This window comes from Pristis pectinata, chromosome 6 (genome assembly GCF_009764475.1).
Source record: "Pristis pectinata isolate sPriPec2 chromosome 6, sPriPec2.1.pri, whole genome shotgun sequence".
Classification (NCBI taxonomy): domain Eukaryota; kingdom Metazoa; phylum Chordata; class Chondrichthyes; order Rhinopristiformes; family Pristidae; genus Pristis; species Pristis pectinata.
Genome location: NC_067410.1, coordinates 58,924,531 through 58,952,091, shown reverse-complemented (window position 1 = coordinate 58,952,091; position 27,561 = coordinate 58,924,531). Strand labels below are relative to the sequence as shown.

General features: G+C 40.4%; 1 protein-coding gene across 3 annotated transcripts in view; it reads left to right on the top strand.

Moving 5' to 3' along the window:
* The window catches only part of wdr33 (WD repeat domain 33), a 121,676-nt gene that overhangs the window by 20,819 nt on the left and 73,296 nt on the right, over positions 1-27,561 (top strand). For all 3 annotated transcript variants that reach the window (XM_052018147.1, XM_052018145.1, XM_052018146.1), the window contains exons 3-5: positions 17,334-17,402; positions 23,539-23,643; positions 24,670-24,765. In XM_052018147.1, coding sequence (XP_051874107.1) covers positions 17,334-17,402; positions 23,539-23,643; positions 24,670-24,765 — 270 coding nt within the window. The remainder of the gene's footprint in view (positions 1-17,333; positions 17,403-23,538; positions 23,644-24,669; positions 24,766-27,561) is intronic.

The window sequence follows — 27,561 nt, the reverse complement described above, 5'->3', positions numbered from 1 at the left end:
CAGTAAAGTGCATTAACTCATCTGGAGAACTGCTTTTCACAACGTCCAAACTCCCAATCCTGCACATTCAGCTTTGATGACCCCGCACCCCCCCCCCCCCCCCCCCAAAGCTGTTAATTCCTCATGACACACATTACTATCTGAACTTTTTTTTCCTCCTGTTGTCTTGTGTCTTCAAAGCTATATCTGCAATTTTTTCAACATCTTCCACATAGCAATTTCAAGTTGTCTGGCCCACCTCTCTTTATGGATATCTAGTCCTACCCAAATCTGTATTTTCAACAGGATGACATGGGAAGTTGATTGCTTCTCCTTTCAATGAGTGTCTCTTTGGTCTCTCTATACCATATTTCTCTGTATGGTTGAACTTGTATTAAACTGCTTTTCTATGACTCCACTCACTCGCATCAAATGAAAGATATTATTTACGTATGCATCATATGTAATAGTTTTCATGGGAAACAAAACATTTTTCATTCCTGTCCTACTTTTTACCCTCTGCCTTTTCCAATTTACTGATAATTGATTTGGTACTGTTTCCTGTCCTTCCATTTGACTTTGAAACTGTAATCAACTTTTCTGTCCATTTTGCATCTTGCCATCCTATGGTCCACCTTAGATGTATCCCTTACCATTTTTGACTTCTGAGAATAGGCTATAATGAATATGTAATATAAATTGAGCACTTATAGCTGCCTTTATACTTTTCACTTAAGAACTCCATTCTGTTCATGTATTATTTCCATCATATCCGTACTAATGCTGCTGACTTTGCACTAGTGTTTTGGATATGCCCTTTTCCTCAACTGAAGATTCCTTTCCATTCTATTTTTCAAGTCTTTTGACTGTACCTGTCACATTTCTTACACTTTCACCATCACATCTTCTCGCTCGAGTACTGGGGTACATAAGAAATAAGAGCAAGAGTAGGTTATCTGGTTCTTCAAGCCTGGTCCTCCATTCAGCAAGATCATGGCTGATATTCTACCTCAGCATTGTTTACCTGCGATATTGCAATATCCCCATATCCCTTTGACGAACAATATACAGAAGAGTTTTTTTTGACTGGTTGAGTTGCCCCTTTCCTTAACTTCCCTGCCACCTGCCTCCACATTCAGTGAGTCATCCTCTGCACATACAAAACATGCCACCAAATACATCTTCCTGGACATTCTTCCCTTTTCTCTAAAGAAACAATTTCTCCTCTGGTACCCTGCTTTGCTTTTCCATTGTTCTTAACACTTGCTTCCCCTGGCACTTAGCAATCAAGTGCAGAAAATACAGCACTTAGTCTTCATGGCATTCTAGGTCCATGAACTTCCTTTCAGGAGAATTGATGATTTCCTTGTGGTTTTGATTTAAAGTATTATCTCCTGTACATTGGACAGATAAAAATCTGAATCATTGATTTGCTGAAAAATGCCATTTAGTCTGCAGTTTAGCTCAAACCTTGATGTCATTGGCCATTTTAATTATTTCTATGAATGAACCCCATGTTCTCTACCTCTTGCGTTACTTCCAATGAAGCTCAGTAAAACACAAAACATTTGTTTTTAAAATTGGGAGCTTCATGGTCTTCTGGATACGGCATTGTTCACCATTGCATAGCAGGTGCCCCAGTACTACAGTGGTCATTCATGTTCCTCTAAGGACCCATATTTTTTCATTTATCCCATTACCATCACTTTTCTCTTGCATTTTCAACCCTTTACCGTGTAATCATTCTTGCTTTCATCCCTAACACAGACCTTTTGTTCTTTCCTCCCTCGTCCTCCTCTGACCCCACTTTCCCAGACTTTATTTGATATCCTAATTGATTGTGATCAACTGTCCTTCCTTTTACTTCTCAAACTGTCTGCAGCAGTTGTCAATGTTGACCCTGCCATCATCCTCCAGTGCATCTCCATTGACAAGCTAGGTGGTACTGGAGTTATGCCTGCTTGCAAACTCACCCATACACTCATACATAGAATCGTGCAATGGTCTTAATTTTCTTCTCAACTGTTAGCTTTGGTGCCATCTCCTCTTCCTCACCCACGTGCTATATTTCGGCAACATTAACTGAAAATAGTCTGTTTTTACGTATACACTGATGATGCCCAGCTGTACTTGCACTTGTTTTAATGACTTCACTATTTAATTTGGCAAATTTGTTCAACGTCCAGGCCTGAATAAGAATACTCTTCTCCCAGCTAAACATTAGCAAGACTGAAGCCAGTCCATTTCGTACCCGTACAATTTCTGTTCATAGAACATAGAACAGTACAGACAATACAGGCCCTTCGGCCCACCATGTTGTGCCGACCTTTAAACCTCGCCTAAGACTATCTAACCCCTTCCTCCCACATATCCCTCTATCTTAAATTCCTCTATGCTTATCTAGTAATCTCTTGAATTTGGCCAATGTACCTGCCTCCACCCCTGCCCCAGGCAGCACATTCCACGCCCCAACCACTCTCTGGGTAAAAAAACCTCCCTCTGATATCTCCCTTGAACTTCCCACCCATTACTTGAAAGCCATGCCCTCTTGTATTGAGCATTGGTGCCCTGGGAAAGGGGTGCTGGCTGTCCACTCTATTCCTCTTAATATTTTGTACACCTCTATCATGTCTCCTCTCATCATCCTCCTCTCCAAAGAGTAAAGCCCTAACTCCCTTAGCCTCTCATAGTGCATACTCTCTAAACCAGGCAGCATCCTGGTAAATCTCCTCTGCACCCTTTCCAACGCTTCCACATCCTTCCTATAATAAGGCGCCCAGAACTGGACACAGTACTCTAAGTGTGGTCTAACCAGGGTTTTATAGAGCTGCATTATTATCTCGTGGCTCTTAAACTCGAAACCTCGACTTATGAAAGCTAACACCCCATAAGCTTTCTTAACTACCCTCTCCACCTGCGAGGCAACTTTCAGGGATCTGTGAATTTGGACCCCCAGATCCCTCTGCTCCTCCACACTACCCAGAATCCTGCCATTAACTTTGTACTCTGCCTTGGAGTTTGTCCTTCCAAAGTGTACCACCTCACACTTCTCCGGATTCCTTCACTACTGGCTTCCTTTCTGTACCATCTGAGATTGCGTCAGGTAGTTTGCAACCATGTCATTCACTTTACCCAGAGCTGAGTTTCTCCATTACTAAGGCTGTTTTCACCTGTCACATTGCCCACCTGCACCTTGCCTTAGTACATATGCCATCCAAGTTCATATCCGTGCCCTTGTTACAAATGCACTTTACTGTTCCATTGTACTTCTAATGGGTTGCTGTTCTATTTTCACTCTCCATAAACACTACTACAGCTTGTAGCATAATTCCTTACTGTCCCATTTGACCTATATTGGCTCCCACTCAAATGAATTGGGAACAGCTTCTTCCCTCCGCTATCAGATTTGTGAACCATCCATGAACACTGCCTTGTTATTTTTTTGTACTATTTATTTTTGTAATTTATGGTAATTTTTCTGTCTTTGCGCTGTACTGCTGCCACAAAACAATATTTTACAACATACAAGTCAGTGATAATAAACCTGACTCTGATTCCACCCTGCTGGCATCTCATGTTTAAGATTACTGTTCTTGTTTTTAAATTTCTCTTTAACACCGACCTCTAATTCAGCAATCTACTAAAATTTCTATGCTCTTCCATTTCTGACTTGGCACAACCTCAATTTTAGTACTTCCATCATTGATGGCAATGCCTTCTGGTTGCACAGATGCCTGGAATTACCTTCCCTTAAGCCTTTTTTTTTGACTCTTTGAAGATGCTGATCAACACTTCCACTTTGACAACCTCTGGACTTGCATGTCAAATTTTAAGTTTCTGTGATGATTCTTGGGTGTATTTTAAATCGACCAACTACTTTTATGTGGTAATTTATTTCTAATTCACTTTCTGCAGATGCTCTCTAAGTGAAGTTTTTACACCAATTTCTAGTATCTTCAGTATTATACATTTAGTTATTAATTTCCTTTGATTTTTCTGTAGTCTTTGTTCAATTGGTAGTTGTTTGCTTGCATCACAATGGCAGCGCTTGTTATATATTCGGGAGAGCTTTGGCTATCCCTGAGAAAAGTGAGCGTGGTGTTGTTTGGGCTCAGTATCCACTCCATACAATCGTGCAGGATAGAAGATGATGACTTGACCCATTGTGTTGTCAATGAGCTCAACATCAATGCAGCACTCTGCTTCCTTCCCCTGGCCCCTAACCACCACCAGTTATCCAAAATCTGTTCAAAGGCTTGGCATTTGGTGTCCAAAATTGCCAAACCACTCCATTTGAGGCCTTACTGCTAGTCCTGTTACTTTGGATGTTCTTGGTGCAGTCTTTATATAAGAATTTGCCTCCTTGTAGCAAGTTTAAGTTATATATAGGCATTCTTCATGAAACTGTTAGCTCCTAGGTGCTATCATCTTTTTAACCATTACTCTCTTATGGATGAGTAAGCTTCTGTTTCACAAATTGTGGTTAGATTCATGGCTTTAAGGTAATGGGTGGGAAGTTCAAGGGAGATGTCAGAGGGAGGTTTTTCACCCAGAGAGTGGTTGTGCATGGAATGTGCTGCCTGGGGTGGTGGTGGAGGCAGATACATTGGACAAGTTCAAGAGTTAGATAAGCATATGGAGGAATTTAAAATAGGGGAATATGTGGGAGGAAGGGGTTAGGTAGTCTTAGGTGTGGTTTAAAGGTTGGCACAACATGGTGGGCCGAAGGACCTGTATTGTGCTGTATTGTTCTATGGTTCTATACCAGTTGCACTGAGTGTTCAAGAATTGTCTATGCAGCAGAGTACCAAAGCCTATGGTAGTTTGAAACAAAGATTTGTCGTATGAGGAAGTGTAAAGCAGAGTAGGTCTTTTGTTGGGTTTTGAAGAATGAAAGGTGATCTTATTGAATCCTACAAAATTCTTGTAGACTTGACAGGATAAATGTGGAGTTGATGTTTCCTCTGGCTGGGTTGTCCAGGACTGAGGTCCATGGTCTCAAAATAAGGGTTTGGCCATTCAGGACAGAGGAAAAGACATTACCCAGTGGGTAGTAATCCTTGAAGTTCTCTACCCAGAAGGGCTGATTATTCAAGTCAGAGTTTAATAAATGATTCCCTCGGAGAGCATCTACAAAATGTGATGGGAGATATGGGGTTAAGAGCAGGAAAGTGGAGCTGAAGGAGATAATCAGCCAAGATCTTATTGAATGAAAGAGCAGGTGCAAAGAGCAGAAAGTGGCCTTCCTATTATTCCATAACCATATAAAGTTAAATTAGATCTTTAAAACCTCAACCAGAGGATTCCCCAAATCTGGGGACTTCAGGAAGAATTTGAGATGTTTGGCAAAAGAACCAGAAGAATGTATTTGTAACTTTAAAAAGGGCATTGAATATGTGCTTGAAAAATATGTTGGGCAATGGACAAATGGTTGTGAAAAACTATTTGATTATTGCCAAAGAGCTGACGCATGGAAGTTCTGCCTTTTAAATGACCATCTCATGTCTGTCACTATGCTCACAAGTTAGAGTTTGGGGATATGTGAAATAGGCAGGAGTTACTGGGAAACTTCGTTCCCCCAAATAGTGTGGTGTTCCAATTCCATCGTGTGCATTTTTTAAAAATGGGACTCCAGCTGAGAGGTCGGTCTGATTTGTCGATGTGGCAATTCTGCAGCATATGGCCACAGCCCAGAAGTTGAAGTTTCAGATGACAATTCTCTATGTAAAGAAATTTCTCTTCATTCAAGTCTAACAATTAAAACCATACTATCTTACTTCCTAATTGCATGTTGTACCTCCATTTTATGAACCAGCATATCTTAAGTTCCTCTGCATAGGATCAATCACTTTTTTTAAAAAATATTTTTCTTCCAATGTGCATAAACTCGCATTTTGCTACATTATACTCCATCTGAGAAATCCTTGCAAAACCCGTTGCTGTCTTGGTTTGTCCTTGTTGCTTACTTTCTGGCCTACTTGATATTTTGAGCAACATTAAGCATGTTGCATTCTCTTTTTTCATTCATTATGAACTGTAAATCATTGAGGAGTCATCCTTGTGGCTCTCATACAGCCTATTTTTAAAAAATAATTTCCATTTATTGCTCTCAGCAAATTTTCTATTCATGCTTATGTTGACCCCAACCCACTAAGACTTTATGTAGCAAATTTTTGTATAATACCTTCCCAGGTGCCTTTTGATAACCCAGGTATATTACATCCACTGGTTTTCCCTGTATCTACCTGCTAGTTTATACTCTCTTAGATTTGTCAAATATTTTTTGTTCACAAAACCATAGAGTGGTTGCCTGATAATACTGTGATTTTTCTTTGTGCTTCATAATTACACTCCTAATGGTAGATACCTGACAAAAGATGCCAAAAGATATTGCCAGTTTACATGGACTATTTCCAGAATGAAAGGAATTTTAGAAGGTCATCACCAATGTATGTTTCTTACTCTTTCCCCTCTTTGCTCTCCATTAATTGTGCATTTTGCAGCGAAGACAAGCAAATATAAAGTTTGGCCGCTTTTTTCTCTTTTTATTGTCTTTATTGGGCCCAGAAATCTTTTTTCGCAGCTTACTTTCTTCTTGTGTAGTTGTAGGAGCTCCTTCAAACTTTTTTATATCTTGCCAATTTACTGTCATCCCTGTCTTCTTCCACTTGTTTTTTTTAATTACTTGCCTGTTTAAGTCAGAATCCCTTGGCTTATGCTCTTTGTGGCAATATTAGTTCTTCTAATATAGTGCTGTCGTTAATTTCAGTTAACCACCGATCACCTTCCCCACAGAGTTTTTATTTCTCAGTGGAATGCACATTCATTGGGAATTTTGAAATAGCTTAAATGGCATTGTTTATTGACTAGCAAACAGTCTAATTTCCAAATTTGGCCAAATTGCCCCTCTCATCTACATAATTGGGTTTATACAAGTTCAAGTCTTTGATTTCCAACTGATCTGATTCTCTCTTGAATGGGGAGAGGGGGAGAATGATTACTAGCATGAAAGGGTTGGATGGGTGGTGGTGTTTCTTCTGTACTCGTGAACATGATCAGAGACTGGGGGAGAGATAGGAGAGTTGATCTTTGGGTGAGTTAGTGATTTTTGAGAGGATCAACCGCAGTTGTTTTGCATTGGTGGGGTGGTTCCTGAGACCTTCTGATTTATGAAGAAATTTTACAGCCCCCAATGCACCCATAGCTTCTCCAGAACTAATGGTAGGTTAAAGGTCCATGTTCATTACCCTACCCTATCTGAACTTGTACCCTGCCTTGCCCTCTGTGATTGTTTCCCTTCTCCCCTTAAATTCTATCCTAGATAGATTATATCTAATATTCATACTGCACAATATGTTTTTGCTATTATCTCGGCAGGCACTTGGCACTTAATGGTAATTTTAAAGTATGAAATTCGGCTGAGGCTGGACTATCCTGTCCCATTCACAGTGGTACTGAAGCTGGTCTAGGATTGCTCAATTAAGTTTAAACTTAAATCTGCAACTGATCAATATGTCGCTGAATACTGCAGCATTCAATTCTAGTGCAATATCACCCCATAGTTTGAGTATGTCTGCAGTGCTGGTTTAGCTACCTGAATTTTCAGACTTCCCATTATTGACAGTTTGTTTATAAATTCAGCATGGACATTGAATATTTGAAAAATATTTTGCAGACATCAGTTTTGATTTCAGTTGGACATGAATGATTTAAATTGCAAATAGCTGCTGCAAACGGTCTCGGAGTAAATATTCAGCTTTTGGCTGTGCTATGTTCCTTGGTGTACGTAAACATCAAATATCCTAAGGTGGCATTTTGAGCAGAAGGTGGAATTAGTGGAGTCTGTCTATGACCTGTCTTTGAAACGTCCCTCAAAGAAATGATCTATTGTTATCTTTTTCCTGCTGGGAAGAGTAGTAGAACAACCACTTTTATTTAATATATTGGAAACTTCACCTTGTGTTTTTATTTAGCCTTCCAATGCCATTTTTAAAAAAATGTTCTTTACCACAAAAGATGTCAGCAGCAGGAGACCAAGCAATTTCACTTAAAATACTTTATAACATAAAGCATTTCCAGCACTAGCAGAATAAAGCTTGGGTTTAAAATCATTTACTGGAGTAATCCATGAAAGTTATCATTGAGCACAGGATAAATGCACAATAAAATTCACTTTACATTCACTGACTTAGAAACAGTTGTGAAAAGTCTTCTCTTTGACATATTAAAAAACAAAATAAGGTCATGAGTCAAGTTGTTAACACAAGTGAAAACCAGGCTTCAAAGGGGAAGTGAGAAAGGAAATGAGAGCACGAGACGATGGCAACAATTATAAAAGGGAATCCAAAAAATATCCTATGGGGAAAGTGAACAGGAGAAGGATTATCAGAGTAGAAGATGGACCAATCAGAAACCAAAAAGGAAATTTACTCATGAAGACAGAAGTTATTACTGAGGTTCTAAATTAGTACTTTGCATCAATCAAGGATGAAGTTACCATGGAGTCTCAGCAAACGAAGAGCCAATTAGGATTTTTTATGGGTTAAAAGTTGGTAAAGACTGAAAAGGCTAATGGGACGAAGTGGATAATTCACCTGATGCAGACAGGATGCATCCTAGCATGCCATGGAAGTAAGGAAAGAAATTGAAGAGGTGGTGACCATAATCTTCCAAACGCCTCTATGTTGTGGTGTGGTACATGAGGACTGGAAAACTGCAGATGTTACATGCTTGTTCAAAAACAAAAGGATTTAGGGAAGATCTAGTAACTACAGACTTGCGAGTTTTATCTCAGTAATACCAGAAATAATGGAGAGAACAAGCATTCAGATGTATAAGCTTGAACTGATTATAGAAAACCAGCGTGGATTTGTTAAAGGCAAGTAACATTTAGCTCGTTTTTACAGTTTCTTTTTTGGAAGTATCAGAGGGAATGAGAGAAATATGACATATGTGAACTTAAATCATTTGATAAGTTTCCTTGTGGTAGGCTTGTGATCAAGATTGAAGACCCATCAAATAAAAGCATCTGTAGCAACATGGATGCATCTCTTTATAAAGCCCAAGACATGATAGGTATTTTTGTCCTCATTCACAGTCTGCCATGCATATATAACCACTTCAGTCTCCTTGGCCTGGAGAATGCTCCATATTATGCTCAACAATGTTCATTAAGATTGTTATAATAGAGAAGTCGCTGTACTGGGCAGAGCTGTGCAGCCAAACAAAGAAAGGGTGTCAGCAGCTTCTATCATAAGCAACAGAATGTGCTGAGGCAAACTGTAGGATCTCAGCTGTTTGTAAGCACATGGAGCACTCATTACTAATGCCCAGCAATAACTCATGCGCATGTTGCTGGCCAAGGTGTAGCTCTGAGCCCCACATCTGGCCTCTTGCCATGGCAAGCCAGCAGCAGCTCTCATTGCACTCTCTCCATACCAAGTAGTGATGATTCATTGTTGTGAGAGTGCTAGCGTAGGGCAAGAGTATGCCCCGGATTCTTGGCACGCCACATTGTCAGTAACACATCTCTCTACGTTAAAGGTTATAACATTAACTCAATGTAGATTCCATCAGCTGTTGAGTCCCTGAGACTACATCCTGAATGCTAAGCGAGAAACTGGCATATTATGTCCGTTTCTGAATGCCACACATTAAGAAAGATCTGAAGGCTTTGGAGAGAGTGCAAAAGAGATGAAACAAGATGATCCCCAGGGTGAGAGATTTATGTGGACTGGTGATGTTGTTAGTGTTCTCCTTGGAAGAGAGCAGGCTGTGAAGTGGAGGGAGATTTAAAAGAAAGGGTATAGAGAGAGAAGAATGAAAGATAATTGATCCCATTAGAAGAGGGATCAAAACAGGGTACGTAGAATGAACTATTTGGTAAAAGAACCAAAATCGACATGAGAATTTTTTTTGAGTAGGTGCTTAGCATCTAGAATGCACTGCCAGATTTGGTGAGGGAGGTAAGTTCAATTGAACTGCTCAAAAGAGAGTTGCATAACTATCTGAGAGTGGAATTTGCAAGGCAATGGAGAGAGGATGAAGAATGGGACTAATTGGATTGCTTGTTTGGAACCAGTACAGAGCTGACCTGCTGAATGGCTTCCTGCACTGCAGCAATTTGGTAAACTGATGTAGTTCTGCACAAAACTTACTGGGACTAAAAGTGGGCATATTTAAATTGTTATAGCCTCTGAAATGGCTGACCAAGCTACTCAAACACTTAATCCAAGCACAATAAGACTGCCAGACATCCCACCTGACATAAGCAGAGGTGACATATTCATACATGACAAAGGCTTACCTTGTCCATTTGAGCCTGCAAAGTTCTCTTTGTGAATGTCTGAGGATTGTCCCACAGACATGCATTAGCCTGATATAGATTCTGCAGGATTGAACCTTTCAGCCAGTGCCATATATTCCTCTCTGGTGATCCTTGGGTAGGTACTGCATTTGGCCCAGAACTACCCATTGGCTGTGAAGAGACACGGTATACACTCAGGGTGAAGTGGGGGTCTTCAACTTTGTGTTCTGATCCAGTCTTGTGGCATTAGGTTAAACATTAGGCATGGAAACCTGAGAACAACTAATCATGAAACACAATTTTAGAAGAAGCAGTAGAGCAGGCACAGAATGCACTATTGTGGAGGATTTCATTGTCCATTGCCAAGGTTGGATAATAGGACCACCGCTGATCAATTTGGCTAAGTCCTGAAGGATGGAGCCATTGAAAAAATTTACGCAAGGAATTAATGTACTTGCCCTTATCACCTATCTGCTGAGGTATTTTTCCATGAAAGCTTTGATTGTGCAGATAAATCCCAATCTTTACTGTTCATAATGGCATTAGTTCAGAACAGGAGCAATGGATTAAACTGGGCATCCATGATGTCAAAGACAAGTTTATTGTCATATGCACAAGTGCATGTATGCATAGCTGTAATGAAAAACTTAGTTGCAGCAGCATCACAGGCGCACTGCATCAGATGAGCAGCGTACACAAGGAAAACATCAATTAAGCAATGTTTACAAGAAAGGACACAATTAGAACAAAAAAAAACCCGAAGTCCATTTTAGTGCAAAGTGATCAAAGTGGTAATGGTGTTGCTAAACTGCAGTGATTAGGGTTGTACCAGTTGGTTCAAGAACCGAATGGTTGAAATGGAAGTAACTGTTGAACCTAGTGGTGTAGGTCTGCTGCCTGATGGTAGCTGTGAGAAGATGGGATGGCCTGGATGGCGGGGATATGTCATGCAGCAGAGATTAAACTTGGATGCAAACCTGGTGAAGCTATGGTGCAGGACTGCATGAATGCTGAACAGTGTGCAATAAACAAAATTAAGTGATCCAGTACCAATTGATCTTCACGCCTGTTATATCCAGTCATGTATACTGATGAACACTTTACTAGCGGAGAAGTGCAAGCTCCAAGAACATTCCCACTTTTAGTAATGGCAGAGCCTAGCATGGGAATACCAAAGACCAGACTAACACATTTGCAAGTATCCACAGCCAGAAATGCAGAATGGATCCTTGCCGTTCGAAAAGCCAATATATGCCTGAGCACTGAATACAGTTTGTGTCACCTGACAGCAATCCTGCTGTGGTGCTTGGTGATCTTCCCTTTATCATAAGATTAGAGGTGGGGATGATTGATTGCACGCATTTCACTTCTATTTGAGGACCCTTGGGTGGCTAGCATGCTGCAAGCCCTGGACAACTTTGGGTGTGGGCTGAAATGACCCATAATAAATGTCAGGCAGTGACCATCTCCAACAAGAGATGGTCTCAGCAAGTCCCCTTAATGTTCCAGCTTTGCCATTGCCAAGTCCCCACCATCCACGTCATAGTTATCAACATCGATCAGGAACCTAATTCAACAAGCCACAAGTCTGGAATCCCCAAAGCCTTTCATCCACATGGCACTAATTAGGAGTGTGATATATTCTCCATCTTCCTTGAGATGAATGCAGCTCTTAAAACACTCAAAGCTCAACATCATCTAGATTGTGGCAGACTACCCGATCAACTTAGGATCCACTAATCTAAACATTTACCCAATAACTTGTACAATATATTGGGTGATCATTTCAATATGATGGTGCATGTCATTTAACAAAAAAGTAAATGGATTTATCAAAACCACATATGATGCTTTTACAAGAAAAGGCCTTCTTGCTGTCAAGAGGGGTTGAGCTGGCTTAAAACTGTAGGTTCTGTTAAGAATTGATTTATTTTTGCTTTTTTTTTGGTCTCAAACTCTGTTGCCAATTGTACTCACCTCCCTACCCCCCCCCCCCCCCCCCCCACCTTTGTGAAAGGTGGTGCATTAATGCAAGTCCTTTTTCTTGGATGCAGGGATCCATTCTGGCTAATTATAAATTGGTGTACTTAAGCAATGGCAGGATATAGTTTGTCATTTTGGCATTGCTGCATAAGGATAGAACCTGACCTGACACTGGAACAAATCACAGTGAGCCTCCCAGAAGGAGGTAATTTCACAAAGTCATTTGCTCGTGCCTTGATATATTCCTTGCACTGTAAGAATCTCCCTCTCCCACTATCTTACCTGAATGGCAGTTTCAAAAATGAGCTATGTAGTAACTTTTATCTACCCTGACCAAGTGATTCTTTGTATATTTTGTCTTTTTTCAATGTGTTGATCAAGTCAATTGAAATACCAGCTTTCTGCTGGTGAATAGGACATCTGCTGCTTTTTCTTCCCCTTCCATCACAATTTTTATTCTATAAAGTCAATTTTGAAGGAGAATCAAAAATAGACATGTTGTTTATAAGACATTTTTTGACATGGACTAATTGGTGTATTTTTGCCATCAATTTTTTTTCCAGAAGTCTTCAAAGCAAGGCATTCATATGCCCTTATGCTGAATAAAAACTACAATATGTTTGTATTGTACAATCCAAAACAAAAAAAGTACAATAAAAACTACAGAAGTGGAATGGGCTACTGGCAACGATGGTGGAGGTGGATACGATAGGGTCTTTTAGGAGACTTTTGGATAGATACATGGAGCTGAGAAAAATAGAGGGCTATAGGTCTCTAAGGTAGGGACATGTTTGGCACAACTTTGTGGGCCGAAGGGCCTGAATTGTGCTGTAGGTTTTCTATGTTCTATAATACATTGCAAGTCCAAGCACAGTATGAAAATTTATAAAAGCAGATGTGGTTTGGTGATCATAGATGGGAGTTCATACCTCATCTCTACAAAATATGCTGATACAATCACAGCAACAGTTGCATTTATGTAGAACTCCTGAGAAGAAAAATGCTCCAAAGTGTTGCATGTCTTGGTCTTATTATTTAACTGGCCAACAAAGTAAAAGGTGAAAGTATTTGTTGCAACCTTTACTAAGGCATATTGTTTGCCAGTTTTAATGAGGTTTCAAACACAACTAACCAGCTTCAATGTGATGACTGCAAGCAGCTCTCTCTTGCAGTTGTTTTATTTTTTTTCACCCACTTCACTGTCACTTTGTCACTGCTCCTATTAGTACTGCCTTCTAGACCCTGCTCTTGCTGACATTTTGCCTCTTCCTTTCATGAGTCACTGAAGAAGTGTCTGTCAGGACTCAATGGACTGTGGATGCCTGAATGTTGTTCCACTGTCATTCACCTTGTGACTGGGGCTCAATGTTTATATGTTGGAACTACCCTGACCATGAAGAGACAGATGATCATATCAGCAAATTGTGACTGCAGCGCTTGCCATCTAATGAATTCATTGCAGGAATGCATCGATGCTTCTGCAAAATGGCCTCCTAATCTGCAAACTCCACCACTTAGGGCAAGGACAGCAGATGCATGGGTGCCATCACTTGCAATTGGCCCTTCAAGTTGAACACCATCCTGACTTGGAAATACACTGCAGTTCCTTCATTGTTGCTGCGTCAAAGTATTAACTCCCCATACAATAGGGCTGTGGGAATGCCTTTGCAAAGATTGTAGTGGTTCACCATCACTTTTCGAAGGGCACTTAGGAATAGGTGGTAATATTGTCCTTGTGAGCTGTGGCCATAATTGAAAAAAGAAATGACGAAATCCTTTGGAGAATTGCGGCTACCATTGTATATTAACCTTGAGTATAAGCATTGGGATCACTAGAAACAGGAGCATATCGTCTCACAAACTATGTGCCCCATGAGGTATCTCCTGCTCTTTCTGTGGAAGTGTCTGCAGTTCCCATATTGGCGTTGTCATTTCAGAATCAATAAAACTGGAGTGGAAGCAAGCCATCCTCAACCCCTAGGGAATGCCTGAGGAGAAGGTTGAACAAGTGTCCAGAATGTTTTGGAGGCTTTTTGTTAATGTAAAGTGAATTGGCTAAAAATTACTGACGTGGAAATGTTAGAGAGGTTGATTTCATCACTTACTCAATTGTCAAGACAAATAAGAATATCTGGTTATGTCAGTTCATTCACTTGGCATAGCACTGGAGTGATGTATAACTAGACCAGGTAGGAGTGAGCAGCTTTCTTCCCTAAAGTTAGTTGTGAATCATGTGGGTTTTGCAATAATTGAGTTTCTTTATTTTGTGATAATCCATACTAGTTTCCAGATCATTGAAATTAGTTCTGCAAATTATTTGTTGGAATTAGAAAAGCTTAAGAACACTTTCCCATTCATCCCTTGCAAATTTAATGACAGTACACATTGATAAATCAAATTGAGTAACAAATCCAAGCAGACCTTTTAAGTGTACTGTTGTGCTGAGAAAAATGATGGTATGGTTAAATAAAACCCTTCAATCTCTTTTGAATTTTACAATTTCACTGAGATATGTTTGAGAATTTTTCCTTTTGAAGATGGTCTCCTGTGTTTAGGCACAGTTACATAAGCAACTCTTTTACTGTTTTCCCACATGATCATTCTTTGAGCCCATGGAGTGAATGTAATCAGGCTGACTGACCATGAAAGGTATCTCTTTCAAGCCACAAACTGCCTGTTATATCCACACTATCTAATAAAGTGTATCTGACGTTTGACTACCTCCTTTCTGGGGTTCATATTGTCCAAAGGAGTTTTAGTGTATCATTGTTGTAATGTGGGAACTGCAGCAGCCAATTTCTATACAAGCTTCCACAAACAGCAAAGTGACAATCAAAGATATCATCTTGTGGTTCTTGAAAGAACACGGGAATTATTTGATTCCTTTTTTTTGTTAAATATTTCTTCCTTGCTCTTCACTATTCACCCATCCTCCTGCCACAAGCCAGGTAATATTGAAGTTCTGATAGACCAGATGTCACCTATCTTGAGATTAGCCCAATTAGAGAAGAAAAAGGACCTTTTGCCTTCCAAATTTCAGTGCCGCATTTGACTGAGAGCCTACAGAACCTATGAAATCACTTATACAGGAAATTGGAAGCATAGGAGTGATATCTGCCATATACAATCGTAGAATTGTTATGACATAGAATGATGCCATTTGGGCAATCAGGTCTGTGCCATCTTCAAATAAAGCAATTCCCTTGGTCCCATTCCCTTCTAATTTCCACATTGCTGCAAATTCTTGTCTCTCAGGTGCCTATGCAATTTTCTTTTGAAGGCACTGATTCTCTTTCCAACAAGCAGTGAATTCCATATCATAACTGTGTTAAATAAAAGCTTTCCTTCCTATTGCCAAGCATTTTTTTTCCCTAAATCTGTACCCCCGATCCTTGAATTGTCCAGTAATGGGAATTGCTTTTCTCAAGCTGATTTGTTAAGCCTTTCAAAACCAATTATGATCTTGGACACATCTATCAAATAGCAAACTACTATGCCCCAAGGAAAATCATCCCTGCATTTCCCATCTGACTTTGTATCTGAAATTCCTCTTTCCTGGAACCATTCTGGTAATTTCCACAACTTTTCTAGGACCTTCACATCCTATACCTGAGCTACAAGATTTGGACACGGTACTCCAGTTGTGGGTACTCCAGTTGTGGCCTCATAAGTCTTGTCGTGCTTCAACATAAACTGTACTCTGCTTCTTTGTGAATGATATGACCCCACATACGTTACTTACTGTCTGAACATTTCCTGCCACTTTCAAGGATCAATGTCCATGTACACCTCTGTTCCTGCACAGCCTTTGGAACTGCCGTTTAGTCCATATTGCTTGCCTTTATTCTGTCAATCAAAGCATATGACTTTATAGTTCTCTGTATTGAATTTCATTGGTCCACTCAGCCTGCCTCAATTACTGTTCTCTTCACTGTCACCATACTTCCAGGCATGGCATCATCCACACATTTACTCTGTACACCCATGTCACACTTAGTAACATACTGTCCAACATTGTCTGTTGGGGAACAGCCTTGCTGCTACTGACCCTATATTTCCAAGAGTCTCAACTTTGCCATTAAGTGTTCTGTGTGAGCGACTCTGTAGCGACATAGCGACTATGTCCACGCAGACATCATCTAATGAATTTCCTTTACCCTTGTGTGTTGTTCATCACTCATTCACTAGTAAGACCATACCATCTAGTCTATAAGTGTTGCGATGTGTACGGAGATGGCTGATTAGACCAATCTGAGTGTAATAGCCTCAGCAAAATATCCAATCAGGTAGCGAAATGTGATTTGCCTTTAACGAGCTCTCATTTATCAACTCAAACTTCTTCAAGTTAATGTTTTCCCTGATTATTTCTATAAGCTTCCTCAAAACTGAGCTTTGAACATTGCCATTTCCACTTTTAAGTCCTCCGATGGCTCAACTGTATCAAAGGGCTTCAGCCCCCACTTTTCTCATCAATCTAGGGCGCATCTCATTTGAACCAGATGTCTTGTTTAAGCACATTTAGCTTTTCTAGTGCCAGTGCCTCATCAGCTTGCATTTTATCTACCACTTCCCTATCTGAGATTTTGGCAGTTTCCTTTTCCTTAGTAAAGATGAATTGAAAATATTAATTTAATATTCCAGTTATACTGCCTTTTCTAGGCATGAATTATCGTTATGCTTAATCCACTCCATCCTTCTCTTGCTCCTACTTAATATTTGCATGCTTAAAGTAGACTTTGGCTTCCCTTTTATGACAATTGGCATTCCTTTGTATCTGTCATTATTTACCTTATTTTCCTCTCACTTCCTCTCTCAGCTTACTACATTCAGTTTGGTTCTCACTGGAATGAGTCATCTGAAGGCAGTGCGTAAGTGCATAAATAGGGCCATCCACCTCTGTTAGTGATGAAAATTCAAAATGCTTATGTACTGTATAGTAGTGATTATAAAACTGCTCTTTATCATGTGTGTAAGATCAACTACCAGTGTACTGCTGTCTTTTAAAGAACCAAGTGAGTGTCAGAGTAATGTTATTTGCTGATTTTTTCCTTTTTTTCATTTTTAGAACCGGGTTTGGCAGAGAGATCACCGAGACCTCCGAGCAATTCAGCCTGATTCAGCTTATTATAACGATGTAAGCATCTCACAGGGAAAATCATTGTAAATTGCCTGTACTGATTTAATGTGTAGCTTCACTTGATTTTCTTGGCTTTTTTGGTGGTGCTGTTTATAAGTTTGTTCTGCCAGCAGTGGTGCATAAATTTTTGTCTTTGAATATTAAGTCCCAAAATAGTTCATTTACTTTGACAATGAACTTTCATTTTACGAATGTACTTCTTAGGTTATGGACTCTAAATAAACTGCTAATAAAGGTGATGACAATTAAATCAAGCTAATACATCTTAATATTGCTAGCTTGGAATAGATTGGGGTTTATTTAAAGAATCAGACTTATATTTAAGTGCATCATAGACAATCTGAAAGAAAAGCAGAGACTATGGATCTATTGGAATGTATTTGTGATCATCCATGAAGCTGTGAAATGGACAAAAAGCACATTGTTGTTTCTGTGCCATGATGTGCTAGAGAAATGTTATGGATCACATGAGAGGCACACACTATGAAAAGGGATCAAAACATAACCAAACTCTTGTGCACAACCATCCCCACCAAATAATTACAAGTTTTAAAAATCTCAAATAATAGCTTTAATAAAGTCTCTGCATTTTGAACCAGAGAACGAACTGTAATATACAGATTATATTGCTGGGGAAAAGAAGTAGGGCAAGTGTATAAAAATGACTACTTATTCTCTTGTTTTTCTGGTGGTGATTCGTCATATCAAAAGTTGAGGATTTTAAAATAAATTTCTGTAACTGGTGGCTAGCAAACTCAACATGTTGGATAATTTGATGTCACAAGAATTTTTCAAATCTTTTATGTTTTTAAAGTAAAAATCATATTTGTGAAGTAAAGTTCATGACTGGCACCTTGGAGTTATTCTGCAATCCACTATAGTAAAGTGAAAGTTTTGGGGAAGAAAGGAAGGAAGAAAGAATAACAGTGGGAGGATCCTGTCAGTAGTGAGCATCATACAGGGCAATCACAATTTAATTTTTTTAATGAAAATGTTGATTAATTGGGAGATTAAAAATTGTTTATCAGTTTTAATCACAATGTTAAGCAATTCCATAATTTTTGCATAATCAAGGAAAATGCTTTGGCTTTATAGCCTATAATAACATACTAAAAACTGTATTGAATTTCTATCCCTCTGTAGGCTTGTTGCTATCACTGTAACCATTTCCAGGCTTACAATCTCTGGATTTTGTGTTTCACTAGTTGTAGCCTCTTGCACATTCCTTATTTCCTTCATCCCACTATTAGTGACTAAGGGGTCTATTATCAAGGAGCTTGCTTAAATTCACATGTTAGTCCAGACAATAAATTGTATTCTTTGGACGAGTTACTGCAAGGATAGAGGAGTGATGAGATCAGGTAAGTTGGTCTGAGTCTAATCCAGTCCTGATTTGACCATCTGTACTTGTCAAGTGGTCTGGTTGTACAGAACCCAGCTTGACGGGGATAAACCAGAGTTCATTTCAAGGTGATGTGAAGTACATGAGTCAACGGTGGATGAGATCGGAAACCATGTGAAATGCAGTGAAATGTCCTTCGATATGTGCTCCAGCTGGGTCAAACCAATAGCCAGAGAGCAGATGAAATATCAAATAATGAAAAATGAAAAATTGCAGATGCTGGAAATCCGAAACAAAGACAGAAAATGCTTGAAAAACTTAATAGACCAGGCAGCATCTGTGAAAAGAGAAGCAGACTTGATATTTCAAATCTAAGACCCTTCGTTAGAACTGGAAAAGAAAGTGGAAAGAAGGGTCTCGGACCTGAAGCATTAACTGTTCCTCATCCCTCAGATAATGCGTGACTTGTTAAGTGTTTCCAGCATTTTCTTTTTGTATATCAAATCACCTTTAATCAAAGGAACCAAATTTAGATGTCTGATCCAGATGGTACCCAGGCTTTTGTTGTGTGTCTTGAGGTCTATACATCTAATTCACCACATCTGCACGCATTCCCTTGTTATCGCATGTTCTCTTCACCACTGGGTGTCTCTCTGCCAGACAATCCACCCCTTGCTCTATGTCCCCACTTTCCCATTACACGTGTGCGCCCGTTCCTTATCTCCTTCCTCTCCCACCTTGCCTCACTCCCACCCTCCTGCCCTGTCCCCTCTCATCTCAGTCCATTTTTCCCATTATTTCCATTCTTCCTCTTTTTTTTCACCTCTTGTCCGCCCTCCTTCCCCATCAATTCTCATGCTCTTCCCTATCCAAATCAGACCCACTCACTGTCCATTATTTACAGCACTTATAATATATTTAACTGGATATCAGCCACCCAAAATTCCAGCTTTGACGGAAAGTAAGGCAGTGCTCCATGCCCAGCTTTTTCTTCTGGTAAACACTCAGATTTCTTTGGGGGCAGGAATTCTGCTACCTGGGCCTCATTGCGACTGGTGACTACTGGGTGCAGCGGATTAGCGCTCTTTTTTCTCTCCCCCTCTCTCCCCTCCCCCCCCCGTCTCCAGTCGCAGTGAGGGAACTGGTTCTGGGGAATGAGATGGCTGAGTACAACACATCAGTGTGGATGCACTTGAAGCACAGAGATCAGTGGATCGTTAGGTGTAGATAGAGAAGGGCAAGCAGAAATCCAGCAATCAGCATGACTGGAAGACCAAAGTCAATGGAATGAAGGGGACTTCAAGCTAAAATGAAATAAATATTATAGCCAGTGCTAATGCAACAGTAGGTGAACTCTTTCAAGTGCAAGCTAGATACATTCCAATGAGGGAGGGTTCTGTAATTAAAATCCAAAGTTTCCTTAATGACAGAAGAGATAGGAAAGATGAAAGAAAAAAGGAATATGTATGATGCATGTCAGGTGAATAACTCTAGTGAGAAGCAGGCTGAATATAGGGGAAATGAATTGGAAATTAAGACGAACAAAGAAAATATCAGAGTATGTATCTATAGGCATTTAAATTAATGTGGGTATTAGGAGGAAGGGTGGGGCTGGTTAGGGATAATGAAGATGATCTGTGCATAGAGCCAAAAGGCATAGCTGGAATACCAAATGAGTACTCGATATCAGCCTTGACCAAAAATGTGCCACTAGCATCTCAGTAAAAGGGGAGATAGAAGGGATAATAATTTAAATGGCTAGAAAACGTGACAATGCTTAAATAAATCTCCAGGTCTGGATGGGATGCATCCTTGATTCATGTGGGAGGTCGGGCTGGAGGTTGAAGAAGGGCTTCCCATAACCTTTCAGTTCCTGGATGCAAGGGAGGTGCAAAGGAATGCTTAAAGTAACATTATGTTTCAAAATGAAGTGCAAGAACATACCAGGCAGCTGCAGGCCTTGGCTGACGGCACCTTGTACAAGCATAATCAGGGAAAATGTCAATAAATGTGGAGAAGTTTGAGTTGATAAATGAGAACCTGCATGGATTTGTTTCACTGAATTACTTGAATTTCTTGGTGAGAGAACAGGAATATTGAAGTGAATGTCATTTATGTGGATTTTCAAAGGCTTTCAAAAGTCCCACACAAAATGTTTGTTGACAAAAATTGAGGCCAAAGGAATTAAAGGGTCAGTGGCAGCATGGGTAGGAAATTGGCTTAAAGGAGGAAAGCAGGGAGTTTTATTTCAAAGTAGAGAATGATAGACCTTTCAGTTTCCTAGAGTTGGTGCTGGGATAAAATCTGTAGGTGACTTCAAACTTGGAAGTGTGCTAAACAGTGAGGTTAGTAACTAACTGCAAGAAGAGATTGGCTGGCAAAATGGGCAAACGGCAGAAAGAATGGGACATGATATGGACTAAATGGTCTAAAGGATAAGCAGGGTCCTGGGCGTAAATAAAAATTCTTGTAAGTGACAGCACATTGAGAAAGAGGTTAGGAATGCATATGGGATGTTGCGACTTGTAGATAGAATTGTGGAGTCCAAAAAAAAAGATTAAGTTAGAGCTGGGTAGGCCATAACTGGAGCACTGCATCTATTTCTGGTCTCCTAACTTTAGGAATGATGCAGATACACTAGAGAATGTGGAAAAGATTTATTGGAGTGGTTCCAGGGATAGGTGTCACACAAAAAAACACAATTTTTTTCCTATATTCTGTTGCAATAGTCTGAAATTTCAGCAAAGGAAAGTCTTAAATTCTATGGCAGTACTTCATCACAACTTAGTCAAAGTAATAATAATTCAACAATAACTGACAACCAATTATTTTTGAACATCAAAAAGGAAAGTGCCTTGTCTCTGAGAGGTTGAGTTCGGTGGGTTGGAGAGGAGTGAGAGCACTATCCTGAGCCAGTGATGGGTCATTGACAGCAACTTAAACTAAGCCCTGGCTTTAAATTAAAGGAGCCGTGCGGAGTCTGACAGGGAAAGGTGTGACCCTTCTCTGCATCTCATTCTGCCTCCCCACACTTCCTTCCTGCTTCCAACTGTGAGTGGCAGCAAACCCATATGTTGGGACTGGCCCAGGTGTCAATGGTGCAGCATTGGTGGGGTGACAGCCAGTCTGATGTGTTGGGCCAGTTGTGGCCCAACGACTACAGGCAACCCCTGTGTTCTGGAGGGGTTGCATTCCTAGAAAGTGGTCTGCTTTGCGATTTTTTTTTTGTTCTTGTAAAGCAAACCCCCTTTTCCTATTGAGTCCCATGTTACAAGTGGAGCTGTGTTCCGACGGTGTTTTTTTCTCCTATTAAGTCATTTTATCAGTGATGACAAAGTGACCCACCACCGTTATTTCATAGCTGAGGCCAACTTCAGACCCAGGGGATGGACAAAACTCACAAATTAGGAACAGGTTTAGGAAGTGAGATATCAGGGAAAGGGGTAGAATTCAAGGATAAGCATTCATTGGAGAAAGGTGGTTTAGAAGGAGTTCGGGGGGGGCGGTGTAATGGGTTAAAATGCGGTGATTTGGTGGAAGTGGACTAAAGGCTGAAGGATTACTTTAAGGAGGCAGTGTAAGATCTAGCCACGGCTACTGCAGCTCCCCACAATGCAACGTGTCAGAGATGATGTTCAGCAGATTAAGAGCACAGCAGCGCTATCCTCTGAGATGTCTGTTAACACGTCCTCAGGCTGGAGAGGGTGTGGCAAAGGAGGGACTTTGACTCAATCGACATAGTGACGTCGTATCCAAATCTTATTTCCCCACTGTATTAGTGACTAAAAATTTTCTTTTGTATTTATTTATTTCTTTCTCCACATGAATGCGGTAAGGAAAAATTTCAGTTACCCGAAGTGCCATAACGTGGGGGTTGCCTGTACCAATCATCGTGCAGCCCAGGATATATTCCGTGTAATTCAAGTTGGAACTACAGGATGAGGGACTTCACTTACGCAGTTACACTGTGGAAACTGGGATTGTTCTCATTGATGTAAAGCAGCTTAAGTATTGATTTGATGGAAATGTAAAAGATCATAACTCTTCCAGGAGGGATAAATAGAGGGACTTAGAAAGGGACTTTAGAAAGGGCATTTAGAGGGATGCTGTTCTCATTTGTGCTTGATTCGAGGACAAGGCATAGGTTTAAATTTTGGGCAAAGGATGGAATGTGAAGAAAATCATTTTTACACAAAGAATAGTGAGAATCTGGTATTTACCCCCTCGAATGGTGGAAATAGAACCACTCAGTGCCTTCATGGCAGAAATGGGTCAGGTATGAGAATAATCTGCATGTCTCTGGAGAAAGAGCTGGATAAGTGTTCAACTAGGAACCAGTGTTGGTTGGATGAGGCAGATGGCTGTCTCCTGCACAGTTACCGTTCTATGATAATTATGAGTCAGTGTGGGGGACATTGGTAAGCCCAAGTAGTGGGGGTGAAACTATCTCAATGAGACTAATGTATATTTTGTGCAATTATTTGTATGGTTTAATTTCAGTCAGTTTTGGTTGATCGTAGAGTCACACAGCACAGAAACAGACCCTTCAGCCCATCCAGTTCATGCTGACTATCGAGTACCAATCTATGGTCTGAGCTGTTTTGGTGTACTGTGATGATTTATGTTGTTGGATTGGTTCTATTGATGACTTTATGGATCTTTGATTATCTTTTGGGTTGCTGGTTTTTTTGGCTGTCTTAAGGGGATTTTGCCATTGGTTCTGTTAGTTCATCTTTCCATATGGTACAGATGAAAAAGTTGACTTACATCTGTGTCTTCAATATTTTCCAGCTGGTGCCACCCATGGGAATGCTGCAGAATCCAATGAATGCTGTAACAACAAAATTTGTCCGAACCTCAACTAATAAAGTGAAGTGTCCAGTGTTTGTTGTCAGGGTAAGTTCTCAAGGGAAGAATATTGAGTTGTGAATCTTTTGGTCTTGCCATGGATCTAAAAAGCACTTATCTGATTAGGATCCTAGTTTTTGAAAAATCACAATCTCAATTGCTGTACACAAGCCATCTTCATTGCATCATCAGTCTTTTCCATTGCTTCTTTACTTCTGGTTAGTTCACTACTTTGTTGATGCATGATCTCAGAAATGCTTTGGTCAAGTTCAGAATGTCTTATTTATTTGAGATTTTCCCCTTGTTATTCTTTTTACCTTGCTAATTATTGCTGTGCGATGCCATTATTGGCACTCAGCTTCATTGCTTTTTTAATGTCTTTTCTTATGAATTAACACTTGCTACTTCTAATACCATCATATTTCTTGTTCATACCATTTCATTTTTGTGCTATTAATGAAAACATCATCAATGTTGTGATAGCAGAAATTCCATTCTGGTTCAATTCAATGAGCCTTTTCTTTGTGCCTGTGTTTAACTAACATAGGCAGCAAAAAATTTTGGTTCTACACTAGTTGTCTTTACTTGAGCAGATCTGAACGTAAAGTTGCATAAACTGCTACCATGGGAATTATGGGTGCAGAGGAATTTAAACTTGACCACTTTTGCAGGGCCATGTTAAATGCATGCATTCTTAATGTACTTCACTGTTATGAAGCGTTCCCATGCCCATGTATTTGCTCTCACCCGATGGGTGGTTTCAGCTTTCCGAGGTTGAATTGCAATGGAGTATTTTGGCTACCTTGAAGGCTTTGAACAGGTGCAACATGTCACAGGAGTAATGTATGATCTCTATATATCTGCCACTATAGTTAAAAAAAACTAATTAGATCTCCCATTAATCATAAACATATGACCAAAGGCTATGGCTCGGTCATGGACCACCCAGAAATGTTTACCAGTCTTGTTAAAAGGTAGACTGTTCCTGTATTAGAGAGGCAGCTGTCAGTTTGCTTTTTTGTTGTGCTTGCTGTTTATTTCTGTGTGTAAATGATTGCTTTTGTTCTGATTTAGTGGACTCCTGAAGGAAGGCGTTTAGTCACCGGTGCTTCAAGTGGCGAGTTCACTCTCTGGAATGGGCTGACATTTAACTTTGAAACTATTTTACAGGTATGGAGTGGGAGCTAGGGAAGGGAGAAACCCTGGTGATACAGAATGGAGTTGTAGAATGTGTTCTGTGTTGTGACAACAAATTTCTAACAAGTTATTTCTAATGTATCCATTGAAACTAAGTGCCTGTTGTGCATTACAACAGATCTGTCCTTACATCGATAAACAGGCACAGTAGTGTAGTGGTTAGCGTAACACTATTACAGTGCCAGTGACCTGGGTTCGATTCCGGCCGCTGTCGGTAAGGAGTTTGTACGTTCTCCCCGTGTGTCTGCGTGGGTTTCCTCCCACGTTCCAAAGACATACGGGTTAGGAAGTTGTGGGCATGCTATGTTGGCGCTGGAAGCATGGCAACACTTGCAGGCTGCCCCAGAACACTCTATGCAAAAGATGCATTTCACTGTGTGTTTCAATGTACATGTGACTAATAAAGATATCTTAATCTTAAATGCTCATGTGTTAGTTGTAGTGTTTAGGTGAAACATTTCTGCTTGATTAGGGAGGTATCCATTGACCTATACAATTATTCTAGGCTTTTTTTGACAGAAACTCCAGAAACTTGCTGCTGTCAGCACTTCATAGAATCATTGAATCATAGAAAGTACAGCACAATACAGGCTCTTCAGCCCACAATGTTGTGCCGACCGTTAAACATCACCTAAAAACTATCTAATCCCTTCCCCCCACATATCCCTCTATTTTAAATTCCTCCATCCCTCTATTTTAAATTCCTCCATATGCTTATCTAGCAATCTCTTGAATTTGACCAATGTTACCTGCTTCCACCACCACCCCAGGCAGCGCATTCCATGCCCCAATGACTCTCTGGGTAAAAAAACCTCCCTCTGACATCTCCCTTGAGCTTCCCACCTATTACTTTAAAGCTATGCCTTCTTGTATTGAGCATTGGTGCCCTGGGAAAGAGGCGCTGGCTGTCTACTCTATCTATTCCTCTTAATATTTTCTATACCTCTATCATGTCTCCTCTCCTTCTTCTCTCCAAAGAGTAAAGCCATAGCTCCCTTAGTGTCTCATAATGCATACTCTCTAAACCAGGCAGCATCCTGGTAAATCTCCTCTGCAACACTTCCACATCCTTCCTATAATGAGGTGACCAGAACTGTACACAGTACTCTTAAGTGTGGTCTAACCAGAGTTTTGTAGAGCTGCGTCATTACCTCGCGGCTCTTAAACTCGATCCCCCGACTTAAGAAAGTTAACATCCCATAAGCTTTCTTAACTACCTTATCCACCTGTGAGGCAACTTTCAGGGATCTGTGAATATGAACCCCCAGATTCCTCTGCTCCTCCACACTACCCAGAATCCTGCCATTAACTTTGTACTCTGTTTTGGAGTTTGTCCTCCCAAAGTGTACCACCTCACACTTCTCTGGATTGAACTCCATCTGCCGCTTCTCAGCCCAGCTCTGCATCCTATCAATGTCCCTCTGCAATCTTCGACAGTCCTCCACACTATCCACAACACCACCGACCTTTGTGTCGTCTGCAAACTTGCCAACCCACCCTTCTACCCCCTCATCCAGGTCATTAATAAAATTCACGAAAAGTAGAGGTCCCAGAACTGATCCTTGTGGGACACCGCTAGTCACAGCCCTCCAATCTGAATGCACTCCCTCCGCCAAAACCCTCTGCTTTCTACAGGCAAGCCAATTCTGAATCCACACAGCCAAGCTTCCCAAGATCCCATGCCCCCTGACCTTCTGAAGAAGCCTACCATGTGGAACCATGTCAAATGCCTTACTAAAATCCATGTAGACCCCATCTACTGCACTACCCTCATCAATCTTCCTGGTCACCTCCTCAAAGAACCCTATCAGGCTTGTGAGACACGATCTGCCCTTCACAAAGCCATTCTGGCTGTCCCTGATCAGACCAGTTCCTTCACCCACTTGCTCCTTTGCTGTGTGATAATTTTTCAGATTTTCACATTCTTGTCCATTTTGTACTTTGACAAGTTTGGCATCTTCTTTCAAGTCTCTGCCCAGCTTTCCAGATATACAAACAAGATGGAGAAGTTTTCTCATTCTAATTTTACCTGGTACTGTTACCTGTTGATTGTCTAATCTGAGATTATAAACCTGACCTCAGGGAAACCGTGGTACAAATTATGCATGCTTCCTTGTGCTGAGGTGCACTTGTTCTTCAGGAGCACACCACCTCTCCACTCTCCTGCCCTGTCAAACGCCATCTGCCCCATCTGTGGCAATCTTGCAGATCCCACACTGGCCCATTTGGCTATCACAGAACTGGGGTGGAAAAATTCATCCTCTGTTCTGAGAGATTGCCAGTAGAAGGTAACAGGCAATCAAACTGATTACATGCATGCCATTGGACATACCCTTTTGCTATCAGTAGTATTCAACAGCAGTCTTTCGTTGCTATGGACACAATAAAAAGCAACTATTGGACAATCACATGTGAAGTTAAGTTATGAGTCTTGTTTTACACTTGTTCCAATTCACTTCAGCACTAATGACTTCAAGTTCTAGTGACAGCCATGCCGACATTACAAGCAATATATTTTTCTTTTATCATCTCCATATTTTTAGGATTTTTCCATCATTGAGTTTGAGACTTAGTGATCCACAACTTTTCCCCTTTTACTTTCATTTTAAATTCCTGATATACTTCAATAGTGTTCCTATTTAGATAGTTGATTCTTAACGGCAATAAATTGGTTTCTCCCTTTGCCATTGCCTGGAGTGCAGTCTGTTCCAGGGTATGCCATGCTGTATGCTGAGTTTCAGAAATGCTTTCTTATACCAATGCAGCATT